At 40.8% G+C, this 22,888-nt stretch overlaps 1 protein-coding gene across 1 annotated transcript in view; it reads right to left on the bottom strand.

Moving 5' to 3' along the window:
- The window catches only part of LOC134677813 (RNA-binding protein 26), a 54,077-nt gene extending 35,974 nt beyond the window's left edge, over positions 1-18,103 (bottom strand). The window contains exons 1-11 of the mRNA XM_063536241.1: positions 17,893-18,103; positions 12,247-12,365; positions 10,328-10,465; positions 9,946-10,142; positions 8,620-8,691; positions 6,797-6,900; positions 6,324-6,413; positions 5,877-6,017; positions 3,726-3,820; positions 1,568-1,681; positions 344-449 (exon numbers count right to left, since the gene is read on the bottom strand). Of these exons, the coding sequence (XP_063392311.1) occupies positions 344-449; positions 1,568-1,681; positions 3,726-3,820; positions 5,877-6,017; positions 6,324-6,413; positions 6,797-6,900; positions 8,620-8,691; positions 9,946-10,142; positions 10,328-10,465; positions 12,247-12,365; positions 17,893-17,951 (1,235 nt within the window). The 5' untranslated portion in view covers positions 17,952-18,103. The remainder of the gene's footprint in view (positions 1-343; positions 450-1,567; positions 1,682-3,725; positions 3,821-5,876; positions 6,018-6,323; positions 6,414-6,796; positions 6,901-8,619; positions 8,692-9,945; positions 10,143-10,327; positions 10,466-12,246; positions 12,366-17,892) is intronic.
- Between the last annotated feature and the right edge of the window lie 4,785 nt (positions 18,104-22,888).

Genomic DNA, 22,888 nt, shown 5'->3' with positions numbered 1-22,888 from the left:
TACATTCAGTTTTTTACCATATTCGTCACCCAATTAAAAGTGATTACACTTGTGTCAGTGCCGTCAGTGGGCAGTAATGTCGATGCAATTTTGCAACTCCATGTACAGTCTCATCAGCAATAGTATCTTACACAACTAGGGCCGCAAAAATATGTGACACGTTCTTATTTGGAGCGCAATAAGAGCGCGTCATATATTTTTGCGGCCCTAGTTGTGTAAGATACTATTGCTGATGACTGTACAAGACACTGTCAAATATGTGTCCAAAAGTAAGCGTCATAAAAGGCCGTGATATTGATTCAGTGCAGTGTGTGTGTGTGTGTGTGGTGGTGTTGTCTGGTACCTGGGTATGGGTATGAGTTCCCTGGGCGGTAGTGAAGGCGGCGGGTAGGGCGGGTAGGCGCCGGGGCCGGCGCCGCACCAGATGTCGGGCGTCAGGGGATTGTATTCTGTAACAATAGGGATGTTTCCTCTACTTAAAATAAATTATTTCACACCGTGCACGGAATAAAGCACCAGATAATAATTAGAAAAACATAGACAGCAGTTATTTTTAAGCACTATTTCTATTTAATAAATCGGATTGAAATATAAAAAGTAGGTGAGTTGACTGTGACGTCACTACATTCGTTTTCATATAAATTCCATATTAGCAAATTGTTTTGACAGTTCTAAATAAGAAGCTGATTTGACTAGTAGGAATGTAGCCTATTATAATTATATTATTACACGAGGGGACAAAGTGACACAATTTTCACAGGAAAATATCAATATTTTAATTCTAACACACTTTTAGTAAATCAAAGTTAAACCAAATTTAATGTAGAACATTTTTTTAAAGTAGTAACCTAATGAGCAACTCTCAAAAAGTTAGTACATATCGAACACATCTAAGATTTCTATAAAAACTGGTACGCTGGTGAAGTATAAGCTGAACAACTTCCACCATATTTCCCAAAATATCCCAGAAAGTAATTATAAAACTTTCCTATCAACAAATAGATGGGGATATACTTTTGGCCTATACTCGAGTAGATGGCGGCACCATTTGATATCTAATACATATCAGTGAAAGAACATGAGGCCTCTATCAGGCGTGGCTCACTCCGAGATTTCGTCGCTTTGCTACAGGTAGCTACAAGTACATCCGTTCCACACCAATTTTGGTGGCTAGCCATAGGCCGCGCGTGGCGCTGTCGCCACCTAGCGGTCATTACTGTCCTAATCGTAACAGACGCGTTTTGTTAGAGAGACAGAGTGAATCTTCTGTACCTAGTACTATTATTTATTCTGTGGCTGTGTCGAAATATGGCAGTAAATTTAGTTAACTACAATTACATTGACAATACACCTCTATACTCAACCGCAACAACTCTATACTCTATTTTATTTTTCTATTTTGAATTGTTGACATTACTATGTTGTGTATATTTCAGTTGAAATACTCTGTAATGAGGAATTTGTATGAGTATTGTACAAAATTGTATCTAACGTGTACCTGTATTGTACCAATAAAGATTATCTTATCTTATCTTTTTCAATTCTCTTTGCTAACGGTAAGTCATACCTGGTACCACAGGAGGCATGGCGAGTACAGAGGTCAACGCGGCATCTTCTAGAACCACAGGGTCCGCGCCGTGGTCCCACTGGCAGAGGTCTCCTCGCATACAGTATCCCTTTTCTGTAATAGAAAATTCTAATTAAAGCTAATCAGGATTTAAAGGGACAACGAAGGATTAAATGTGACGTTATCTATGAAAAGGGACCTTATTGCCGGTGGCGCTTACGCCATTATTAACATAATATAAATACAATGCCGCGCGACGCTGTGCCGCGTAAGCGCCATCGACAATAAGGTCCCTTTTCATAGATAATGCCCCAAATTACATTTGTAATTTTAAAATAAAGGAATACCCATTAGGCTGAGTTTCCACCAGAGATGTGGGAATATTAAAGCTACAAATTTAGCAGCTGTAATGTAATTGTCATAGATTTTTTTGTCTATACTGAGATTTACATTATAACAGACAATTTATTATTTGTTCAAGCGATTAATTGTTCAATAGATTAGTTAGACCAATTACTTACTAATAACTGTAATTACAAATAATAGTAACAGTTACTACACTCCGTATCTTTAGTTATTTAAATAAAAGTAAACAAAATCTACCCTCAAATGGCTCCTTAAGCCAGTTGAGGGTGGATGAAAACATTACGCGATCAAATAATGTAGGTTAATGTCAGGTCGTTCAGTGATGCGGTTTTGTATTTGGTCGGTTAATCAATAAATGTTAAAAACCGGGCAAGTGCGAGTTGGACTCGCGCACGAAGGGTTCCGTACCACAATGCAAAAAAAAAAAAAAAAGCAAAAAAAAAAAACGGTCACCCATCCAAGTACTGACCCCTCCCGACGTTGCTTAACTTTGGTCAAAAATCACGTTTGTTGTATGGGAGCCCCATTTAAATCATTATTTTATTCTGTTTTTAGTATTTCTTGTTATAGCGGCAACAGAAATACATCATCTGTGAAAATTTCAACTGTCTAGCTATGACGGTTCGTGAGATACAGCCTGGTGACAGACGGACGGACGGACGGACTGCGAAGTCTTAGTAATAGGGTCCCGTTTTACCCTTTGGGTACGGAACCCTAATAACTACCCGAAAATGTACAAATTGTTTGTTAAAAGAGGCTCAACAAATTCACACATGCGACTTATGCGGCAAGAAGTGCCGTGCAGCGATAAGCTTGTATAGCCATAAGCAGGCGTGGCTCACTCCGCGATTTCGTCGCTTTGCTACAGATAGCTATTAGTACACCCGTTCGACCCCAATTTTGGGGTTTGCCATAAGCCGCGCGTGGCGCTGTCGCCACCTAGTCTGTGCTGATCGTGACAGACGCGTTTTGTTAGAGAGTGAGTCTTCTGTACCTAGTACTATTACTTATTCTGTGCCATAAGTGGAAATGCATTGGTCTCAACCGCTCTTGACACAGCGTTGCAACAATCATCCGTCAGGTATCCAGTGGCCATTGATGATGATGATTTATTTAAACTGATGCTTTATTTAAATACCTAAAGATACTGACTATAGTTACTGTATAATGCAATCAAAGAAAAATACGCCAATTAATCCACACAGAAAGAGCCGCCTCGCGAGGAAATTGCCGCGCGAGGCAGCTCGGTCTGCGAAGACGTGCCTCTGCCGAGGCATCCGCCTAAAAATAAAGCTACAATATTCACTGACAAGATGTACATGGAAAAATTCGACCCATTTCGCCGTGGCCGGGTTGGCCGAGGGGCTTAAGCACCTGCCGTGATAGCAGAGGACGCTGGTTCGATTCCAGTCCTGGGCACTGGAGGCCATGGTCGTATTTTCTTCGTATATGACATTTATTATGGTATAAATAAATAAAATAAATAAATATTATAGGACATTCTTACACAGATTGACTAAGTCCCACAGTAAGCTTAAGAAGGCTTGTGTTGTGGGTACTCAGACAACGATATATATAATATACAAATACTTAAATACATAGAAAACAACCATGACTTAGGAACAAATATCTGTATCATCATACAAATATATGCCCTTACTGGGATTCGAACCTAGGGCCATCGGCTTCGCAGGCAGTGTCACTACCCACTAGGCCAGACCGGTCGTCAAAACAAAACAAACAGTAAAACAGTGAATAAAACAAACAAACAAGGTAATAAAACAGTGGTTACCGTCGAAGTCTCGGCAGCGGCGCTTGTAGTGGTCCGGCTCGCGCGCACGCGCCGGCGACATGGAGTGCGAGCGGTCGCGGGAACGGTCACGTGACCTGGAGAGGAAATAGTTATTTACGATACGTGCGGAGAATAGGAAATTCGCAACGTGTGGTGGTAAATTAAACAAGACTGAAGGTTTTGAATCGACACAAGTTGCGAATTACCAATTCGCATGTGTATCTTAGTACAATGTTTTACAGTACATATGGCCCTTTAAATTTTCGACATAGTTACGTCATGTGTTAAGTATAGCACTAGTGCGGTAAAATAGCACCATATGTACTGTAATATAGAGAACATGTTGATGTAAGTATGTAAATATTCTTTATTGCACCAATAATTATACATTTTACAAAAAATCTAAATCAAAATGATGATGATGAAATGATGTTTAAAATATAAATCAAAATATTTTCAAGGACCTGATTAATTCGTTTTACCCTTTGGGTACGGAACCCTAAAAAGAGAGGAAATATTGCTGCGTTTCCGTTTTACCCTTTGGGTACGGAACCCTAAAAAGAGGGGAAATGTTGCTGCGTTTCTGATTTTTACTTTTATATTTAGTTGTATTTCCGAGGCGTCCGACATGTAATTATCTATGACGGCTGATCGGTGATCACGTGGTGCTTTCCATGGAAAACGAAGTGCCGGAAGCTCCGGCCCGGCCCCGGCCCGGTCTAGCGTGGGTCATCCTTAACTTAAGAGCAAGAATGTAACGTTCATGATTCTATATCGTATTGTTGTAGCGGTGGTGGCCGAGTGGATATGACATCCGACTTTCAATCCGAAGGTCGCGGGTTTAAATCCTGCGTGGCCCGTACCAATGAGTTTTTCGTAACTTATGTACGAATTATAATTTGATAACTATTTACCACTAGCTTTTCGGTGAAGGAAAACATCGTGAGGAAATGGTAGGTGTATGTGAAGTCCCCAATCCGCATTGGGCTAGCGTGGGGATGATAGCCCAAGCCCTCTCGCGCATAAGAGGAGGCCCGTGCCCAGCAGTGGGACGTATATCGGGTGAATTATTATTTGTATCTCCGTTTTAAAACACCCGAGTCTTTCGAGCCCGGTCATTTATAAGGCGTACGTGGGGATATAGATCCAACACGTAGAGGCCGTTTGGAGAGATTTGATGTCATATAGAACGCCTTCTGGAACCCATTCACGGGTACATCAATAGATACCCGTGAACCGGTTTCAGCAGGCATTGTAAGCTATTGTAGAGAATATGGACAGAGTACTGGTCTATGGTTTAAGTTTGGGTGAAAAAAAAGACTGGGCTATTGCAAAGAAGTCCGGACACCTGCCATAACATTGCTTGCACAAGTTATCGAGGCAGGCAGTGACTCGCCACTCGTTCGATGGGCACCTGATGCGCCATCGAAAAGACGGCCAGGCGCAACATCGGTGTGAGCGGCTCAGGGGTGTCGAGAGGTGTGCGCAGCTTTCTACCCAGTGGCTGTTACCAGCCACTGTGCCAACTCGCGTCTTATGCATCTTTCGCTTCCACCCCTGGAGCATATAGCTCTAGCGACTCCTCTCTGGACGGCCAATAAAGGCAAGCCAGAGCTGAGACTCCTGCGGGTCCCCTTGAGGTCCACTCCGACCAACGAAGACACGCCGGAGACCCTGACCGACTCTCTTATTATTATTGTATATTTTTTTGTTTCACGAGAAAGTGACGTTTCTGATTTTATTATTATGTTACTATGTTTTCTTAAATAATATCAGAATGATTGATACTCTTCTTAACTAATAACAAATACATAGGTACTTGATATCACAATATTTGAAGCGTATTTTATTAATATGACAGACACCCGTGTTTGATTCTTAACTCTATGGACACAGAACGGCGTACTGTAAGATGGACCAATCAGCATGCGAGGTGTGTTTCCTCGTGTGTCGGTTCACAATTTTACGGTTTCTTGTCGATAGATTATAATCTACCGAAAAACAATCCGTAAAATTGTAATCACTAAGTTACGGTACACAATCTTTCGACAGTTTACAATCTCGCTAGTTAGATTATAAACTAACGCTTTTTACAATTTTACGGTGACATATGCAATTTCAAAACTACAAAATACATTTTTAAGGTCTCACCGTTCCCTGTCTCTGGATCTGGAAGCTCTGTCTCTGTGTTCTCTGTCGCGCGACATTCTGTCTCGGTCTAGCTCGCGCGGCCGCAGCCTGTCCCGCTCTAGCTCGCGCTCTCTCTCACGCACGGGCACCGGTGACCTGGATCTATTGATAAAATGGTCAATAATTTCAAACACAATCTTGTATAGATTAATTAATTGCTTTGCCTCGGGCGAGGCACATCTCCACGGACCAAGCTGTTTCGCGAGGCAACTTCCTCACGAGGCGGCTCGTTCTGTGTGGATCCGCCTAATCGTTTCATTTATTTCATTAAACAATATATTTAATTAAAATTTAAAGCCAATCAGAATCTTACTAAAAAAAAAATGAAAATTTTAAAGTAGTCAAGCTTAAGAACCGGGCTATCTTAGGCGCAGGTACCATAAAAGTCATAGATCAATGAGATCATACCTAGATCGTGTGTTTGGTCTGTCTAGAACGGCAGGTGGACTACGATTTCTGAAGCGGCCGCGGGGAGATGGTGATCTAGACGGCGGTCGTCTGTGGATGAAATGAAAAATGATGACATGCGTTATATCAGTTATATGTGGATGAATCAATTATTTCTTGTTGTTATTCTTCGAAGAGTTTTTTTTATGAACTGACCGGCGATTGACCCTAGTCACAATTGACTGAAAATGAAGACCGAGCTTAAGATGGAGATGAAGCTCATGGGTTTAGTAATTGCCTATTCACTTTTGCTTTAAATAGTCCGAGAATTGTAGAATAATTATAAATTAAAACAGCGATGCCTGGCGTTGTCGGGCGAGGCATTCGAATAGAATTGAAAGTTATAAGTAATATTTGAGCGTATGTTAATAATTTAGTGGTGATGTGTGCGTGTGTGTGTGTGCGTGTGTGTCCCCGTGTCCTCGTGCACTGACCGGCGGTCGTCTCGCTCGGGCTCGCGCACGTCGCGCGGCGGGCGGCGCGCGCGCGCGCGGCGCTCCCACGAGCGCGAGCGGCGCCGGCGGCGATCCTCGCGCATCTGTTGACGTACATATCTAGTTAACCTACAAACCTCAAAAACTTGACATGAGGCATTATCTATGAAAAGGGACCTTATTGTCGATGGCGCTTACGCCGCACAGCGTCGCGCGGCATTGTATTTATATCGGAGCATCGTTAATAATGGCGTAAGCGCCATCGACAATAAGGTCCCTTTTCATAGATAACGTCACATATGAGAAAAAGACATCGTCATCAATCACCATCCTTGCGTCGTGTCACGGCTCACGGCAGCCCGGAGTCCGCTTGGCGACTGATCCCAAGAATTGGCGTAGGACTAGTTTTTACGAAAGCGACCGCCATTTGACCTTCCAACCCAGAGGGTGAACCGGGCCTTATTGGGATTAGTCCGTTTTCCTCACGAAAAACCTTCCTTCATTGAAAAGCGACTGATCAATATCAAATGATATTTCGTACATAAGTTACGAAAAACTTTTTGTTTGAACCTGCGAACTCCAAATTGAAAGTAGCACGCTCTTACCACTAGCCCACCAGCGCAGAACAAAGCAACAAAGACATAAAAAACCGGGCAAGTGCGAGTCGGACTCGCGCACGAAGGGTTCCGTACCATAATGCAAAAAAAAACGGTCACCCATCCAAGTACTGACCACTCCCGACGTTGCTTAACTTTGGTCAAAAATCACGTTTGTTGTATGGGAGCCCCATTTAAATCTTTATTTTATTCTGTTTTTAGTATTTGTTGTTATAGCGACAACAGAAATACATCATCTGTCAAAATTTCAACTGTCTAGCTATCACGGTTCGTGAGATACAGCCTGGTGACAGACGGACGGACGGACGGACGGACGGACAGCGAAGTCTTAGTAATAGGGTCCCGTTTTACCCTTTGGGTACGGAACCCTAAAAAGCATTATTACATAAGTATGGCCATATAGTAAAGAAAGAGTGCTAACTCCATATATCAGTTTTCATGCCAAAACGCAAGTTATTTCGTAGTGGACATCTAACGTCAAGTAGAGAAATGTACCAGTATTGCTAGTCGACAATAGATGTCGCGACGGACGAAAACTAATGTTCAACAATATTCAGCTAATATTATAACCTAGGATCACAAATTAGCGATGACGGGGACTGTGATCAGGAGATAGTCAGGCGAGGTCAGATGGCAAAAGCAGCAGTGAAGCGACTTGAGAAGATCTGGAGGAACCGAGGAATTAACCGCAAAACAAAGATAAAGCTCATGCATACCCTAATCTTCTCAATCTTCCTGTATGCTTCCGAGACTTGGACACTGAAAGCCCGGGCACTTAGAAGGATAGACGCGTTCGAGATGTGGTGCTGGCGCAGAATGCTGAATATATCTTGGACTGAACGCCGCACAAACGAGTCTATCTTAAAGGAGCTCAATATCACCACAAGGCTATCCACCATCTGTACCCAAAGAGTCCTCAAATTCTTCGGCCACACAGTCAGACGCGGCACGGACACGCTAGAAAGGTGCATTATTACCGGGAGTGTCGACGGACGAAGGAGTAGAGGGCGTGCACCCAGTAGATGGTCAGATGTGGTACAAAATATTACCCAGACTTCGCTCCAGGCAACAATGCAGATGGCCGAAGATCGAGAGGCCTGGAGAGCAGTGGTAGGAAGAATAACCCATAGGAGTCACGTCCCTCAGACATGAGGTCACGACCACGAAGAAGAGAGTATAACCTAGAAATAATATAAATGAACTTACATTTTCTCTACGATCCCGCCTTCTAGGCGGCTGATCAACTGGTTCTTCCAAAAGTTCAGTCAATGGTAACACCTGTAAGGAAAATGATATTTATTCATATTTAGTTCGTTTAAATATTAATACCTTTCAGAACAGATGTGGTGCATAATTGTTTTTAATCGTATTTTCACGGAAAGGCACGAACGTGTCTTGCTATTTCAATCAGTCTCGTTACAAAAAGTACTGAAGTTGACTGAAGTAGCATGACAAATATGGACGTTTCCGAGAAAATACGATGGAAAACAATAGGGAATATTAGGCAAAGCTCTGCGTAGGTGGCACCTTTGTGGCACATACAGTAAACAAACCACATTGACACATCACACGTCACGTCAATCACATGGCCTACCGCGAAACAAGAAAATCGAAATTACGCTATCTAAACTTGCATATTCGAGCGATAAAGATTCGCGTTTACCAGTAGGCCCTTGTTAGCAAACCGCCTTGATGCATCAATGTCATATTTTATTGTCTGTGAAAACTTGTCAAAAAAGTGAAATTAATGATTTTGAATTTTTAATATAACTTTGACTGGAAAATAAATCCCTGTGATAAAAAAATCACGAAGAGCAAGCTGCCTCGCGAGGATATTGCCGCGCAAAGCAACTCGGTCTCTAAAGACGAGTTTCGCCTGAGGCATTGTAGCTGCGAGTGCGTTTGCTTGAGGCACGTCTGCACAGACCGAGCATTGCCTCGCGAGGTTTCTTTGCGAGGCGTCTCGTTCTGTGTGGAATCGTGTAATGACTTATGGTGTTCGTTATAAATACTTGGCATGAATTTGCAAAGTATTGTTTGTCTTTATCTGTCATTTTAATTTACATATTTGTAAGAAGGTATAAAATAGAGATGCACCGGATATTCGGTTACTATTTGGTTGTTATTGTTATTTTAACAACTGGCCCGATACTGAATAGTGACCTATTATCCGGCCGGATATCAGATAGTAATTGCTGGATTTCGGAGTAAATAAATTGGATTTAAGAAAGAGTGAGAATAAAATTACTATCAAATTAAATGACAGCTCGAAACTGACAGATTATTGGATAGGAAAAAAGTTGCCATATAAAGAATTTAAAAAAATAGCTCGTGACAGGACTCGCCGGTCAGACTCTAAGGGCCACCCCATATTTAGCGTCTTTCGAGCGTCGGCGTCTACAACTCTATGGCCGCTGCTCGACGCAACTGCGCAGCGACGTCATTTTCCATAGCGCTGACCGGACGCCGACGCTCGAAAGACGCTAAACGTGGGGTGGCCCTAATTCAGTCCACGTAGGTTTCCCCGGTTACCTTGACAAGCGTATGCTCCCTCTGCGGCGGGAGTGGCGGCGGCGGTGGTGGGGGCGGCAGCTTGGCGGCGCCGGCGCCGGCGCGGCACACCACGACGCGGTGGCGCGGCGCCGCGCCCGCGTGCGGCGAGCGCGAGCGCGGCACGCCCGAGCGCGGCGACGTCGCGCCGCCCGGGCCCGCACCCGCACCGGTACTCACTGGAATTGAAGCTAACCCATCAACTACATACGTCACTAGATAACTTTTTAAATAAACAAATATGACACAAAGGAACCTATCAGTATCACGTTTACTTTTCAAAACTATATTTCCATCTTAATCTATATCTACATCTCTATCTATAGGCTACTAAACAAACGAGTCAAATGTGATGTCCGCTCACCATGATTCTCCGGTTCAGCCGGCTGTTCTTTCTCCATGTCCTGCTCGGGCTGGGGGGAAGGCTGTCTCTTCTCCATCATCTTCACATACTCGTTATTCTCCAGGGCTTTGAACAGCATGTCCACGAACGGTTTCGTTTCTGGAAATATAGAATAAGTTATAATATTAAATAAAGGGTGAGTACTATTAAATTGTCGCTAACATATTCCGTTTTTTTTTCTAGACTCTCAACCTTTTTGGTAAAACTTATTATATATATCAAAATTAGAATGTATTGGCATCTTTTATTCTTAAAAAAAAAACATTCACTTGTATTTGTCTTTCAAGATGTCGTCAAAAGAAAAAAGCGTGCGCGATTTAATTTTGCAAAAATTTACTATGAATCCCTATATATCTACTTTGGAACTTGCAAAATCGTGCAATACAACTCGGAGAACAGTGCAAAGGACCATAAAAAAGCTAAAACGAGGTAAAACTACTGAAAGAAAGCAGCGAGAGGGTCATCCGACAAGAAAACGGAACAAAAAGTTGGAATCAAAGGTGTGTAAGCTGTTTGATCAAAATCCGGCTATTTCGTCCCGAGATGTGTCCAAAAAAGTTGGAACAAGCCAAAGCAATGTACAAAAAATAAAAAAAAACTGCGGTATTGTTACATACAAAAAACAAAAAGCTCCGAAAAGAACGGTTGATCAGTATAATCGAGCAGTTCGACGTTCTAGATTATTGTACGCCTTGTTTGTTCAAAATACAGCAGGTTGCTTAATCATTGATGACGAAACGTATGTAAAGGCTGATTTCAATTCAATACCAGGCAATCAATACTTTTCTTCCCGCAACGTCTCGGGTCTGCCTGAATCAGAAAAAGTGATTCCAGTCGAGAAATTTGCCAAAAAGTTCCTCGTGTGGCAAGCGATATGCCAGTGCGGTATGAGAAGTTCGCCTTTTGTAACCACTGGCACAATTAACACAGATATTTATATATCCGAATGCCTAAAGAAAAGGTTGTTGCCACTTATTAAAAAGCACAATTGTTCGACATTATTTTGGCCGGATTTGGCAAGTTGCCATTATTCATCTAGAGCTATGGATTGGTATAATTTGAATTCTGTCGATGTTGTACCAAAGGGATTAAATCCGCCAAATTGCCCAGAATTACGGCCGATAGAAAAATACTGGGCAAATATAAAAACAAAATTGCGGAAAACATGCCAACCGGCCACATCATTGCCCGATTTCAAAAGGAAGTGGATTAAATGTACTAAACTTATCACAAATGATTCCGTGCAAAATTCTATGAGTCGGGTCAAGAGTAAAGTCCGAGAATTCTCACGTCGTGCTTTAGACAAACAATAAAACGGTTTTAGCTCGCCTATTTTATCATAAACTTACCAATAATAAACATTTTTGAATTTTATTGTATATTATTTTATTGTATAAAATTTTATTCAAATTGCGACAATTTAATAGTACTCACCCTTTATCTTAAGAACGGGTCACTCACGTATTTTAAGTCGAAAAACGCTCGACATGTTTCACTCCGTACCGAAGAGTGACATCAGAGATTAAGATATTTAATGTCTGTGTCTCACGGAAGTTAAGTTATAATAATATAAAATAATTTAGCCTATGGACACAGGCCTCCTCTCTAGCACTAGAGAGTTTGGACTATAGTTCGCACGCTAGCCCAATGCGGATTGTGTATGCAGGTTTCCTCACGATGTTTCCCTTCACCGAAAAGCTAGTGGTAAATACCAAATGATATTTTGTACACACGTTCCGAAAACTCATTGGTACGAGCCCGGATTTGAACCCGCGACCTCCGGATTGACGAGATACATTCTGGTGACAGACAGACGGATATTGAAGTCTTAGTAATAGGGTCCCGTTTTCACCCTTTGCATAAGGAATAAAAACACAAACCTTGCTGCAGGAACACGTCCAGCTGGTCCAGCATGCCGTCCCGCAGCTCGTCCAGCGGCTTGTCCTTCTTCACCAGCGCGTACACATACTTGGCGAGTGCGGCGGGGTCCGCGTCGCATCTGGAATTTAAAAAAACATTTGAAACAAAAAAGGCAATATATTGAGAGCTTCCTCTGTCCTCGCCAGGAATCTTGGTAAATGGGTGAAACGAAATTAAGGAGCAATGAAACTAAAGCAAACAATTCATAGGTGAATCAAATATATGTAGTGACGGATAAGTCCTAAGGTCCAGTAGACCTTGGCCTAGACCAGCAAGATATTGGGGCGGCAAATTGTGAAAAAAAATCACTGATGAGGTGCTAAGAAAGGGGCGGCTACAGGGCCTGGGGCCTAGGGCGGCACAGACTGCAAGCAAATCCGCCACTGAATAAATGCAACATATACCAACTTTCTCCAATATTCCTTTCTTTACATACAAGTGTTTACTTACTTACAATTGCACTTGGCAACATTTTTTATCTACAAAAACAACGTAATTGCCGTATCTCTGGATTTATTATGGCAACAATATCTTATCAGAGAAGATATATGTTCATGCAGGTATTTACATTACAAATCTGTATATTTGGCAATCAATTGAAAATGTTCATGCAACTTATTACACTAAATATGTTGTAATTGAGCTTTGTTGGCATTTTTGTCTGCGTGGAATGATAAATTAGTAGTAGTAGTAATCACTTTATTACACAAGAAATAACATCATCACTACTACTACCACCAACTAATATAATTGTGTTCCTGCAGCAAGGTTTGTGTTTATTTCTGTAAATATTTTGTAAACCTGTGTTGTCACAGAATGTGAAACTCTTGGTAAGCTAGTAAGGCTACTGATCGGGGGTTAGGGTTAGGAGTAAAGGGGTCGGGGAATGGCAGTTGAAGGGTTGCTGGTTCAGGGTCGAGGGGTTCGTGGATCAGGGTTGGATGCGCTGTGAGGTAGAGTGATCGGGAGGTTGAGAGATTGGCTCAGTGGTGGGGCGGAGGATAGATTTAGTGTAGTGACAGGAATTGTAATTTCCCAGACAGACTCGAGAAAATTCCTGATTACATGATGACCTGTGTTGTCACAGGTTTTCAAAATATTTACAGAAATAAAGGTACAGGTTAGGTTATCCCTATAAGGTCATTATGATGACAAAAACTATCCTATTAGGTCAGTAAATGAATGCTCAAAAAACGTTGTAGAGGGAAATGCTAGGAACACAATTTTTGACTTCGTAACTTTGTTTAGACTAGTTAGGAGGTGAACATATTAAAAGTCCCCGGCTGTAGCCCCGGTGCTGCGGGGTAGAGGGGGGTAAGAAGGTCAAATTTTTCGGTTTTTCATTGATATCTTGGAAACTTTGCATCTTAGCGACATGACTACTAAGACAAACCGAAAGCTCATAAAATTAGTTACAAGTTTTATCTAGTCAAGTTTTTCGATATCTTGAATAGTTTTTGAGATACCCGCTCTTGAAAGTTTATTTAGGGATTTTAATTTTATCTTGATATCTAACATCAGTGATGCTGTTAGGCCATGTTTGGTATCATTTTCGTATAAATTGGAGGTGCTGAATTCATTTATGGTATCACATTGACACTATTCCGAAGTAAAACCAAAATTAAAAAAAATATATTTTTAAAAATCCCTCTTCACGCTTAAACCGCTGAACCAATTTCGTTGAAATTTTGTATAGAAATAGTTTCACTCTCGACACAGGACATAGGATGATTTTTATAACCAAAAGCATCTTTTGAGGATGTGAAAAGTGGGGTGGAAGTTTGTATGAGGAGTCAATAACCGCTGAACCGGTTTAGGTGAAATTTAGGATGGTATACATCTGTGATTTAGATGAAAATGATACCTAACATGACTTCAAACTTTACCTTAAGCAGTATTTACCTCAGGAATTCAGTTTCGTCGACGAAGTGGAATTCCCCCCATACTCCATTTCACAACTTTAAAGGATGATTATTGAGATAAAAAGTATCTTTTGTCCTGTCTTGGGACTCGAAATATCTGTATACCAAATTACAATTAAATCGGTTGAGCGGTTTAAGCGTGAAGAGGAATTTAAAAAAAAGGTATTTGTTTAAAGTTTACATGTTTTTTTCTAAGGAATGGTGTCAATGTGATACCAAAAATGAATTCAGCACCCCCGATATATACGAAAATGATACCAAACACGGCCTAGCAGCTTCACTAATGTAGATATCAAGATAAAATTGAAAGCCCTAAATAAACTTTCAAGAGCGGATATCTCAAAAACTATTCAAGATATCGAAAAACTTGACTGAATAAAACTTGTAACAAATTTTATCAGCTTATGGTATGTCTCAGTAGTCATGTCGCTAAGACGCAAAGTTTCCAAGATATTAGTGAAAAACCGAAAAATGAGACCTTCTTTCCCCCCTCTCCCCCCCAGCACCGGGGCTACGGCCGGGGACTTTTTATATGTTCACCTCCTAACTAGTCCAAACAAAGTTACGGAGTCAAAAATTGGGTTCCTAGCATTTCCCTCTATAACTTCTTATTTCTTGGCCTATATCCTTATCATTCCTATGCTACCCTGGTGCTCAAATTATCGCATACTAAATTTCAACGGCGTAGGCATGTGGGGGGAGCACTGCCTCCCTGGAGCAATCCCCCCTCCCCTCCCCTCCTAGCTCACTGGCTAATCCCTGGCTAAATTTCGTCTAAATTTGTTCAGTAGCATAAGCATGAAGAGGTAACATTATTTTTATAATATTAGTGGAGACGACTGTGACTGTTTATCTTAATGATAGATTGTTAGGACATAATAAGTTAATAATATATCATTAGTACTTATTGATGCTGAATACAGCACTAATGAATTACTAATTATTAGAGATGCACCGGGTATTCGGTTATTATCCAGTATCCAGCCTATCCAGCCATGATTTTAATATCCGGCCGGATACCGGATAGTGCCCTACTATCCGGCCGGATACCGGATAGTGCCCTACTATCCGGTCGGATACCGGATAGTATCATTGCTTGATTTCAGAGGGATACCGGATAGTGACCTACTATCCGGCCGGATACCGGATAGTAACATTGCTTGATTTCGGAGTAAATTATTGGAATTAAGTAACAGTCTTGATCATAATCATACTTGTTTATTATTTTAAAACAATTTAAACATTCCACTGACTTGCACGCGCACTCATTTCGAACCTAGAAATGGTCGCGCGAACGTTCACTAGGACACAGATCAAACCTGCAGAATGCACACTGGAAAAACTGAAATGTAGATATAATTCCACTGGCCGAATATTTGGCGGCCGGATTCCAGATATTCAGCTGATGGTCAGGTCGAATATCCAGTATCCAGCCAAACAACTATCCGTTACATCTCTACTAATTAATGTCAAATAGTTTGTAAATAATGTATAGTATAATATAGGGTGAGGGGACTGAATGGACAGGACCACCTGGAAAAAGACATCAAGGAAGGCCACAAAAGCGCTGGTCAGACGACATAGTTCAAATAGTTGGAAAAACAGGAATAAATTGAAATTAGCTACAGATAGAGAACAATGGAAGGGACTCGAGGAGGCTTTTACCCAATAGGGATCAGTGAAAAGAATTAACAAATAATACAACAACACATAAACAAACATTTTATTCGCTGAAATGAAATAAAGCTGTAATAATAAACAAAACCGGGCAAGTGCGAGTCGGACTCGCGCACGAAGGGTTCCGTACCACAATGCAAAAAAAAAAAAAGAAGTAAAACGGTCACCCATCCAAGTACTGACCACTCCCGACGTTGCTTAACTTTGGTCAAAAATCACGTTTGTTGTATGGGAGCCCCATTTAAATCTTCATTTTATTTTGTTTTTAGGATTTGTTGTTATAGCGGCAACAGAAATACATCATCTGTGAAAATTTCAACTGTCTAGCTATCACGGTTCGTGAGATACAGCCTGGTGACAGACGGACGGACGGACAGCGAAGTCTTAGTTATTACTAAGACTTCGCTATCCGTCCGTCCGGACCCTGTTGGGTCCCGTTTTACCCTTTGGGTACGGAACCCTAAAAATAATATAGGGTATAACAAAACATATATGCATGTCTAGATCATTGGCCAAATGTGCTGAACTCGCAAACACCTTATTTCTGTACCTACCAAAAACAACATTTTTTTTTGTTTCCAATCAAGTACAAAAAAGGTTTATAATGATAAATTTAAAACTCACTGGGAGATATTAATGGTGCGTCACTTACAGAAATATATGCCAAATAAATTTAGATTGTGAGTGTGGTAATGTACTAAAAATAGATGGATGTGTTGTATGGGCAAGTTGTACACAACATTTTTTTTTAGGGTTCCGTACCCAAAGGGTAAAACGGGACCCTATTACTAAGACTTCGCTGTCCATCCGTCCGTCCGTCTGTCACCAGGCTGTATCTCACGAACCCTGATAGCTAGACAGTTGAATTTTTCACAGATGATGTATTTCTGTTGCCGCTATAACAACAAATACTAAAAACAGAATAAAATAAAGATTTAAATGGGGCCCATCCCATACAACAAACGTGTTTTTTTACCAAAGTTAAGCAACGTCGGGAGTGGTCAGTACTTGAATGGGTGACCGTTTTTTTTTTCTTTTTTTTTTTGTCTTTTCTACTCAGAATCATGAGTTCTTTTGATCCTAATAGAGGAAAAAAAGTGTCCCAAAATTTTCATACATATTTCGGTCCGTCCATTCTGTCACTTGTGCTAATCGAAAGAGCTTGTGATTCAGAGTAGAAACAACATCATAATATAGATAACCCAATTTTAAAAAAAAATTGTGTAGTTTACAATTTGAAATACAAATAATGAAAATTGGTTGGTTACTTTAGTAGATAAAAAAACTGTTAGAAGTTCAAATAAATAATTTGAAGACAGACAAGTTAAAAAGAGGACTTTATTTACTATACGTAGGCTTTATTTACTCAATCAAATCAACTGTATATGTGTGTTCAATCAACTGTATATATGTGTGTAACTGTGTATGTGTGTTCAAACTGGGTAGGAACATAATTAAAATAAAATAATTATAATTATTTACAAACAATAACTTAGTTTCAACCTATATTATAATAGCACAAGAATACTGTAGAATTGTAGAGCTTATATTTAGTTAACCCAGAAATAGCACGTAAATATTTCAGGAAGGAATATTTTTAAGGTTAGGTTAGGTACTTTCAGAATTATATTTCTGTTCTGAAGTAAACAAATGACAAAAAAAACGCAGCGTAATATCTAAAAGCGTGAGGCAAATAACATAATTATAAATAGGATTTCGCGACAGTATCATGGATAAATACGCAAAAATCAATGTGAAAGCTGTCAAGATTTCAGCGTAGTATCTATCCGTACTGCCACTGCCAAGCGCAGCACCAAAAAAACTATTACGAAATTTGTAACGTGACACCTTTTCAGTGGAGAAAGTGGAATTAGAAGCTATAATTCAGTGGAAATCGTCCTCAGAACAGTGACTTTCATGTGAGTCACAAAACTTGCTTTATTTTTGCAAAAAAATAACACCTTGGCAAATAAAAATGGCTGCGTTTGAACGCCAAAATGTACTTACAGAGGCTCCAATATGGAAGTCAGCCATGATTTAAAGGCGTCCGGGTTTTCAATTATCATCTTGATCGCACGAATTACAGACTAATTAAAATATTATCCATGTAAATTGCACTTGATAATAACACTTAACTATATTAAAATTAAATGAAAAGATTTATTTTTCACTCGGATTACGTCTCTACGTACTTTCCGAATAAATTCTTTTTTTCAACTACCACAGATACGGTACAATTACAATCCCCATTTATTGTAATGTTGCCAGTATTTTTAGAATATATTTATGACGTAGATGCTAGGACTTTTGCCAATTGCTTTCATATCGCACTTTGCTTTGTTGTAATGTTGGCTAATATGATTACTTACGTGATATTATTAAGAATTGTTGCTTCTTTATTATCAGATCTGAGGGCCTAAGTAAATAAGTAATTTAGAGGAACTATCTGTGTTACTCCAATTAACCAATAATTAGAGTAACAGAAATATAAGTTGATTAAGCAGATCTTGTCTGTATAAAAAGGCGGCAAATTTGATAAATGTAGGCGGGAAAGGATATCGTCTCATAGAAAATTAGAATTTTGCGCCTTTTTCTACTGACAAGATTTGCTTGACCATCTATAGTTGTTCGAAATTTTTTCGATTATCATGTTTTGCGGTTATAGCTAATCCTCCTCGTCTCAAACGTCCAGGCGGGCCATTTTTTCGCATAATTTGGATAAATTGTCAATTTAATTGTGAATTACATCATCTGTGAAATTTCAACTGTCCAGCTATCACGGTTCATGAGAGATAGTCTGGTGACAGACGGGCAGACAGACAGACGGACCGAGGAGTCTTAATAGGTTCCTGTTTCTACCCTTTGGGTACGGAACCCTACAAAGTATAAAAATTATGCAATCCTTGTGATTAAAGAGCTGCAGCCTGCAAAAGATTATTTAAAATTGCCGCGTTTTTCCAGGTCTATCTATTACTAGCACTAGCGGCTTCGCACGGGTAAACAAATTATACACCTAAACCTTCCTCAAGAATCACTTTATTGATAGGTGAAAACCGCATGAAAATCCGTTCAGTAGTTTTTGAGTTTATCGCGAACATACAAACAAACACACAAACAGAGCGACGCGGCACAAACTTTGTTTTATAAAGTGGTATCCAGACGGGACTGATCAAATCGGTTGATTTGATCGGAAATGAAATTGGCGTCAATCTCCTAATCTAATTTTAGATTTATGGTGATATTAAGAGCCCTCGAAATTGAAAAAATGCCCCAAATCAAAAATACTGGCCGCGTAGCCAAGATGCACATCGCTTACGCTCCGTAGCGATCGAAACGCAACTGTCACTGTCAGACTAATACGGAAGAGTGATAGAGAGACATGATGCTTTTCGTTGTCGAAGCGATAGCGATTGTAACCTCGGCTAGGCCGGCTGGCCTCACAAATTGGTATCTTTGCGTCCGCACCTCATTTTATCGGTAATATCGGTCATTATCGGCGGTTGAATTCGGCGAGCCAAATTGGCGTTTGCGTCCGCACGTCCTTTAGCCCAAGCACATGATGCTGACAAAAGAGGGACGGGTACTCTATCTCGCCGCGAGATACTGTCACGCCAATCATGTGCTAGCCCGGCTGATTCGATCGGGCAATTGAATCAAGATTGGCGAAAAATTAACAAATCTCATGGCTCCTCTTCACGTTGGGCCAACGCCAACGCCATCGAGGGACGCATTTATGCGTTAAATAGAGCAAGTGATATTTATATCTCATTCTACCGCATGGCTGCGTCCCTCGTTGGCGTTGGCGTTGGCCCAACGTGAAGAGGAGCCTTCAAGTTGTACGGGTAGTGATAGCGTTTGATTAACCAGACTTTAACAAAATAATAACATATATTGATAACAATTAAAATGGAATGGTCTGCACGTGTCCTTCGTTCAAATATACATATGATGAGCATTTGATGAGCACGAATGGGCTTGTGCACAAATCACGCGAGGTTCGATAAGGGGGGTACTTAACTACTTATTACTTACTTGGTTGGCGCCATAGACATAATATATATATAGACGTAGTCTCAGCGAGCTGTCACTGTTGCCACTTTTGTTTAGTGTACGATTAACAATGAGGCCCACGTTGCTGTAGCCATGTCGATAAAGTCATATCGATAAACTATCGACATTTCTTGCAATTTTAATTTTACTTCAAAGACTTAACGATACCTAAAATGACCAAAAACGCTTTTATTCTTTATTGTGGTTATCAGATCACAATTTTATAGTCACGCCCCAGCAGGGAACCAAGGGAAAGTTCAGATATTTAATTAAAATACATAAATACCTCCTAAAATAGGTGTTCCGCAATAATTGAATTATATTATTATATTTTAATATATTCATTATCCATTAGCATTTCAATAATGTTTATGTTTAACGAAGATATTGAAGCTTCAATTAATCGCTATTACGTTCCGCTGTGTAGCGTTTATCGATATATAACATGATTAACATCGACTTTTCACATCCCTAAAAGAGCACACATATACGCTTTTACGCACACATACACAGGGTGGGCGCATCAAGAAAGGCAACACTTGATTTGAAGTCCGCCTTGTCAACAGTATGGTTGTCCTTTTTTGACAAACGGCATTTTAAAAGAGTGAGGTGAGAGAAATGATACTAGTTGCTGCGTCGTGAAAGAGAACAGAAAAGGTTGGGCCCTTGGTTGGCGCGATGACCCAAAATGAGTCTTGGCCTCCAACACAAGAGCACGCCACTTTGACATTGGAGTCGAACTGAATGGAAGGCATAGACTGATAGGGTACGCGGATGATCTAGCCTTGCTAGGGAAAAACCGTGAAGATAAGGAGGGTCGTCTCGATATTTTTTTTTTAAATCACGACATATCATTTTGGGATAGGTTTGGGATACGGAGACCTAAATAAATTACCTACTACATGAGTAAATAGATACTTTTTCTCGGTTTCGTTAAACATAAATCTTCACTCAGCACTTCAAAATAGCGATCTATATCTATTTCACGAAATTTTGGAGCGAGTGGCCTTGACCGGTCGGATGGAAAATTTCCAAAAAATACCTGTGAGGTTATGTGGGGGAGGGGGGTAGCCAAAACCTCACCAAATATCATGAAGGGTGAGGGGGGAAAGTAGCCGAACACCTCGCGTGATTTGTGCACAACCCCAAAGCTAAATGTTACGATAACGTTATACCGTTATTGACCAATTTTAACCGTAACGCTACGTCTTACGTAGGCGAACAACGCGCGAACGCGGCGCGGCGCGGCGCGGCGAAATCAATCCTTTGATGCCCATAGAAGTGTCCTACGTAAGCGATCTCGTTGCGAACGCGGTGCGGCGCGATTTGCACGCGAATGTCAGGCGGCGCGGCGCGGCGCGGCGCGGCGGCGGCCGCTTTCGCCGCGCCGCGCCGCGCCGCGTTCGCGCGTTGTTCGCCTACGTAAGACGTAGCGTTATTGTAAGGAGATAAGATCGAACTGTAGTCAGTTAAGTGTGTTGCTGTGTGCGCTCCTGAATACACACGTGATGGCTGTCAAAGGTTATCGCGTTTACGGCTTATAGGTAGGTATTACCACGAGTTTGACACTGACTTATTCGCTGGCGACTGCGTGAACCCACAATGTATCTCCCTCCTAGGGTTGCCAACCGTACTATATTATATAGTATTGTACTATATTTTGGCTCTCTGTACTATATACTTTTGAAAAAATATATAGTACGCTAAAATACTATATTTTCGATTAAACGTATATAGTCGCACCAAACAAAGTCTGCAGCGGATTTGATAGCCCACGCAGAGTGTGTTATGTATACGTCATCATTTCATAGAAGTTTGACGTTTAAAATGACACTTGCACTGCGTGGGCTATCAAAATCGCTGCATACTTTTTATGGTCTGACTATATTACACTCATGTTTAGTACCTATTCTATCTAAAAGTACTATATTTTTTTGAAATGTACTATATTTTTGATGCCTAATTCTGGAAAATACTATATTCCAACAAAAAAAAGTTGGCAACCCTCTCCCTCCTGATGGTGCAAGCGAGATGCACTGCGTTTGAGTTGACGAGGGGTTGTAAGTGCGTTGCCGGCATTTAAGATGGGAGTACGCTCTTTTCTTGATGTTAATTATATACTTCTTTTATGGCATTTTGCCATGGCCAAAGGGGCTTGACAACTAATCCCAAGAATTGACGTAGGCACTATAGTGCTACTAACAATTAGAGGCAAAATTATTAGTAGCACGTGGTAGCACTATATTAATTACATAGTTCTTTTCTTACCAAAGCGACTGCCTTCTCACCTTTTAACCCAGTGGGGAAACTAGGCTAGGATATAAGATATAATTATTAAATATCAGATATAAGATTAACACACACATTTTTAGGAATTTTAGGGTTCGGTACCCAAGGGTATAAACGAAATCCTATTACCAAGAATCCTCTGTCCGCCTCCCCTGTCTGCCTGTCACCAGGCTGTATCTCATGAACCGTGATATACCTACACAGTTGACATTTTCACAGATGATGTACTTTCTGTTGCCGCTACAACAAATACTAAAAGGTACGGAACCCTCGGTGAGCGAGTCCGACTCACACGCTTCTCCTATTTTTTTATCCTTGAATACACAGTGAATACATTCTTAATTTTCTTTTAAGTGGAATGACGCTACCGTATCGCGTACGTCTATCAAGAATCAAGTTCAATGGGATCACACAAACAACAACACTCATAACTGTCCATAGATGGACCTTATGCCTTTTGTAATAAGGTTTACCTACGGACAGTTAACTGTGTAAGATCATACGATAACAAATCTGGTACGTTCAGCGCATTCAGCGCTGTAAAGCGTTTACTTTGGCAAGGCTTATCTCGGCTGCACAACGCGTGATTTACTCGCACTATTTTCTTAATCGTCCCGTGAGTCAAGCATGTATATTAACGGGACAAATTGTAGAGGCGCGTAAT

Source organism: Cydia fagiglandana, chromosome 27, assembly GCF_963556715.1.
Source record: "Cydia fagiglandana chromosome 27, ilCydFagi1.1, whole genome shotgun sequence".
NCBI classification, from domain to species: domain Eukaryota; kingdom Metazoa; phylum Arthropoda; class Insecta; order Lepidoptera; family Tortricidae; genus Cydia; species Cydia fagiglandana.
This window is presented reverse-complemented; position numbering and strand designations above follow the sequence as displayed.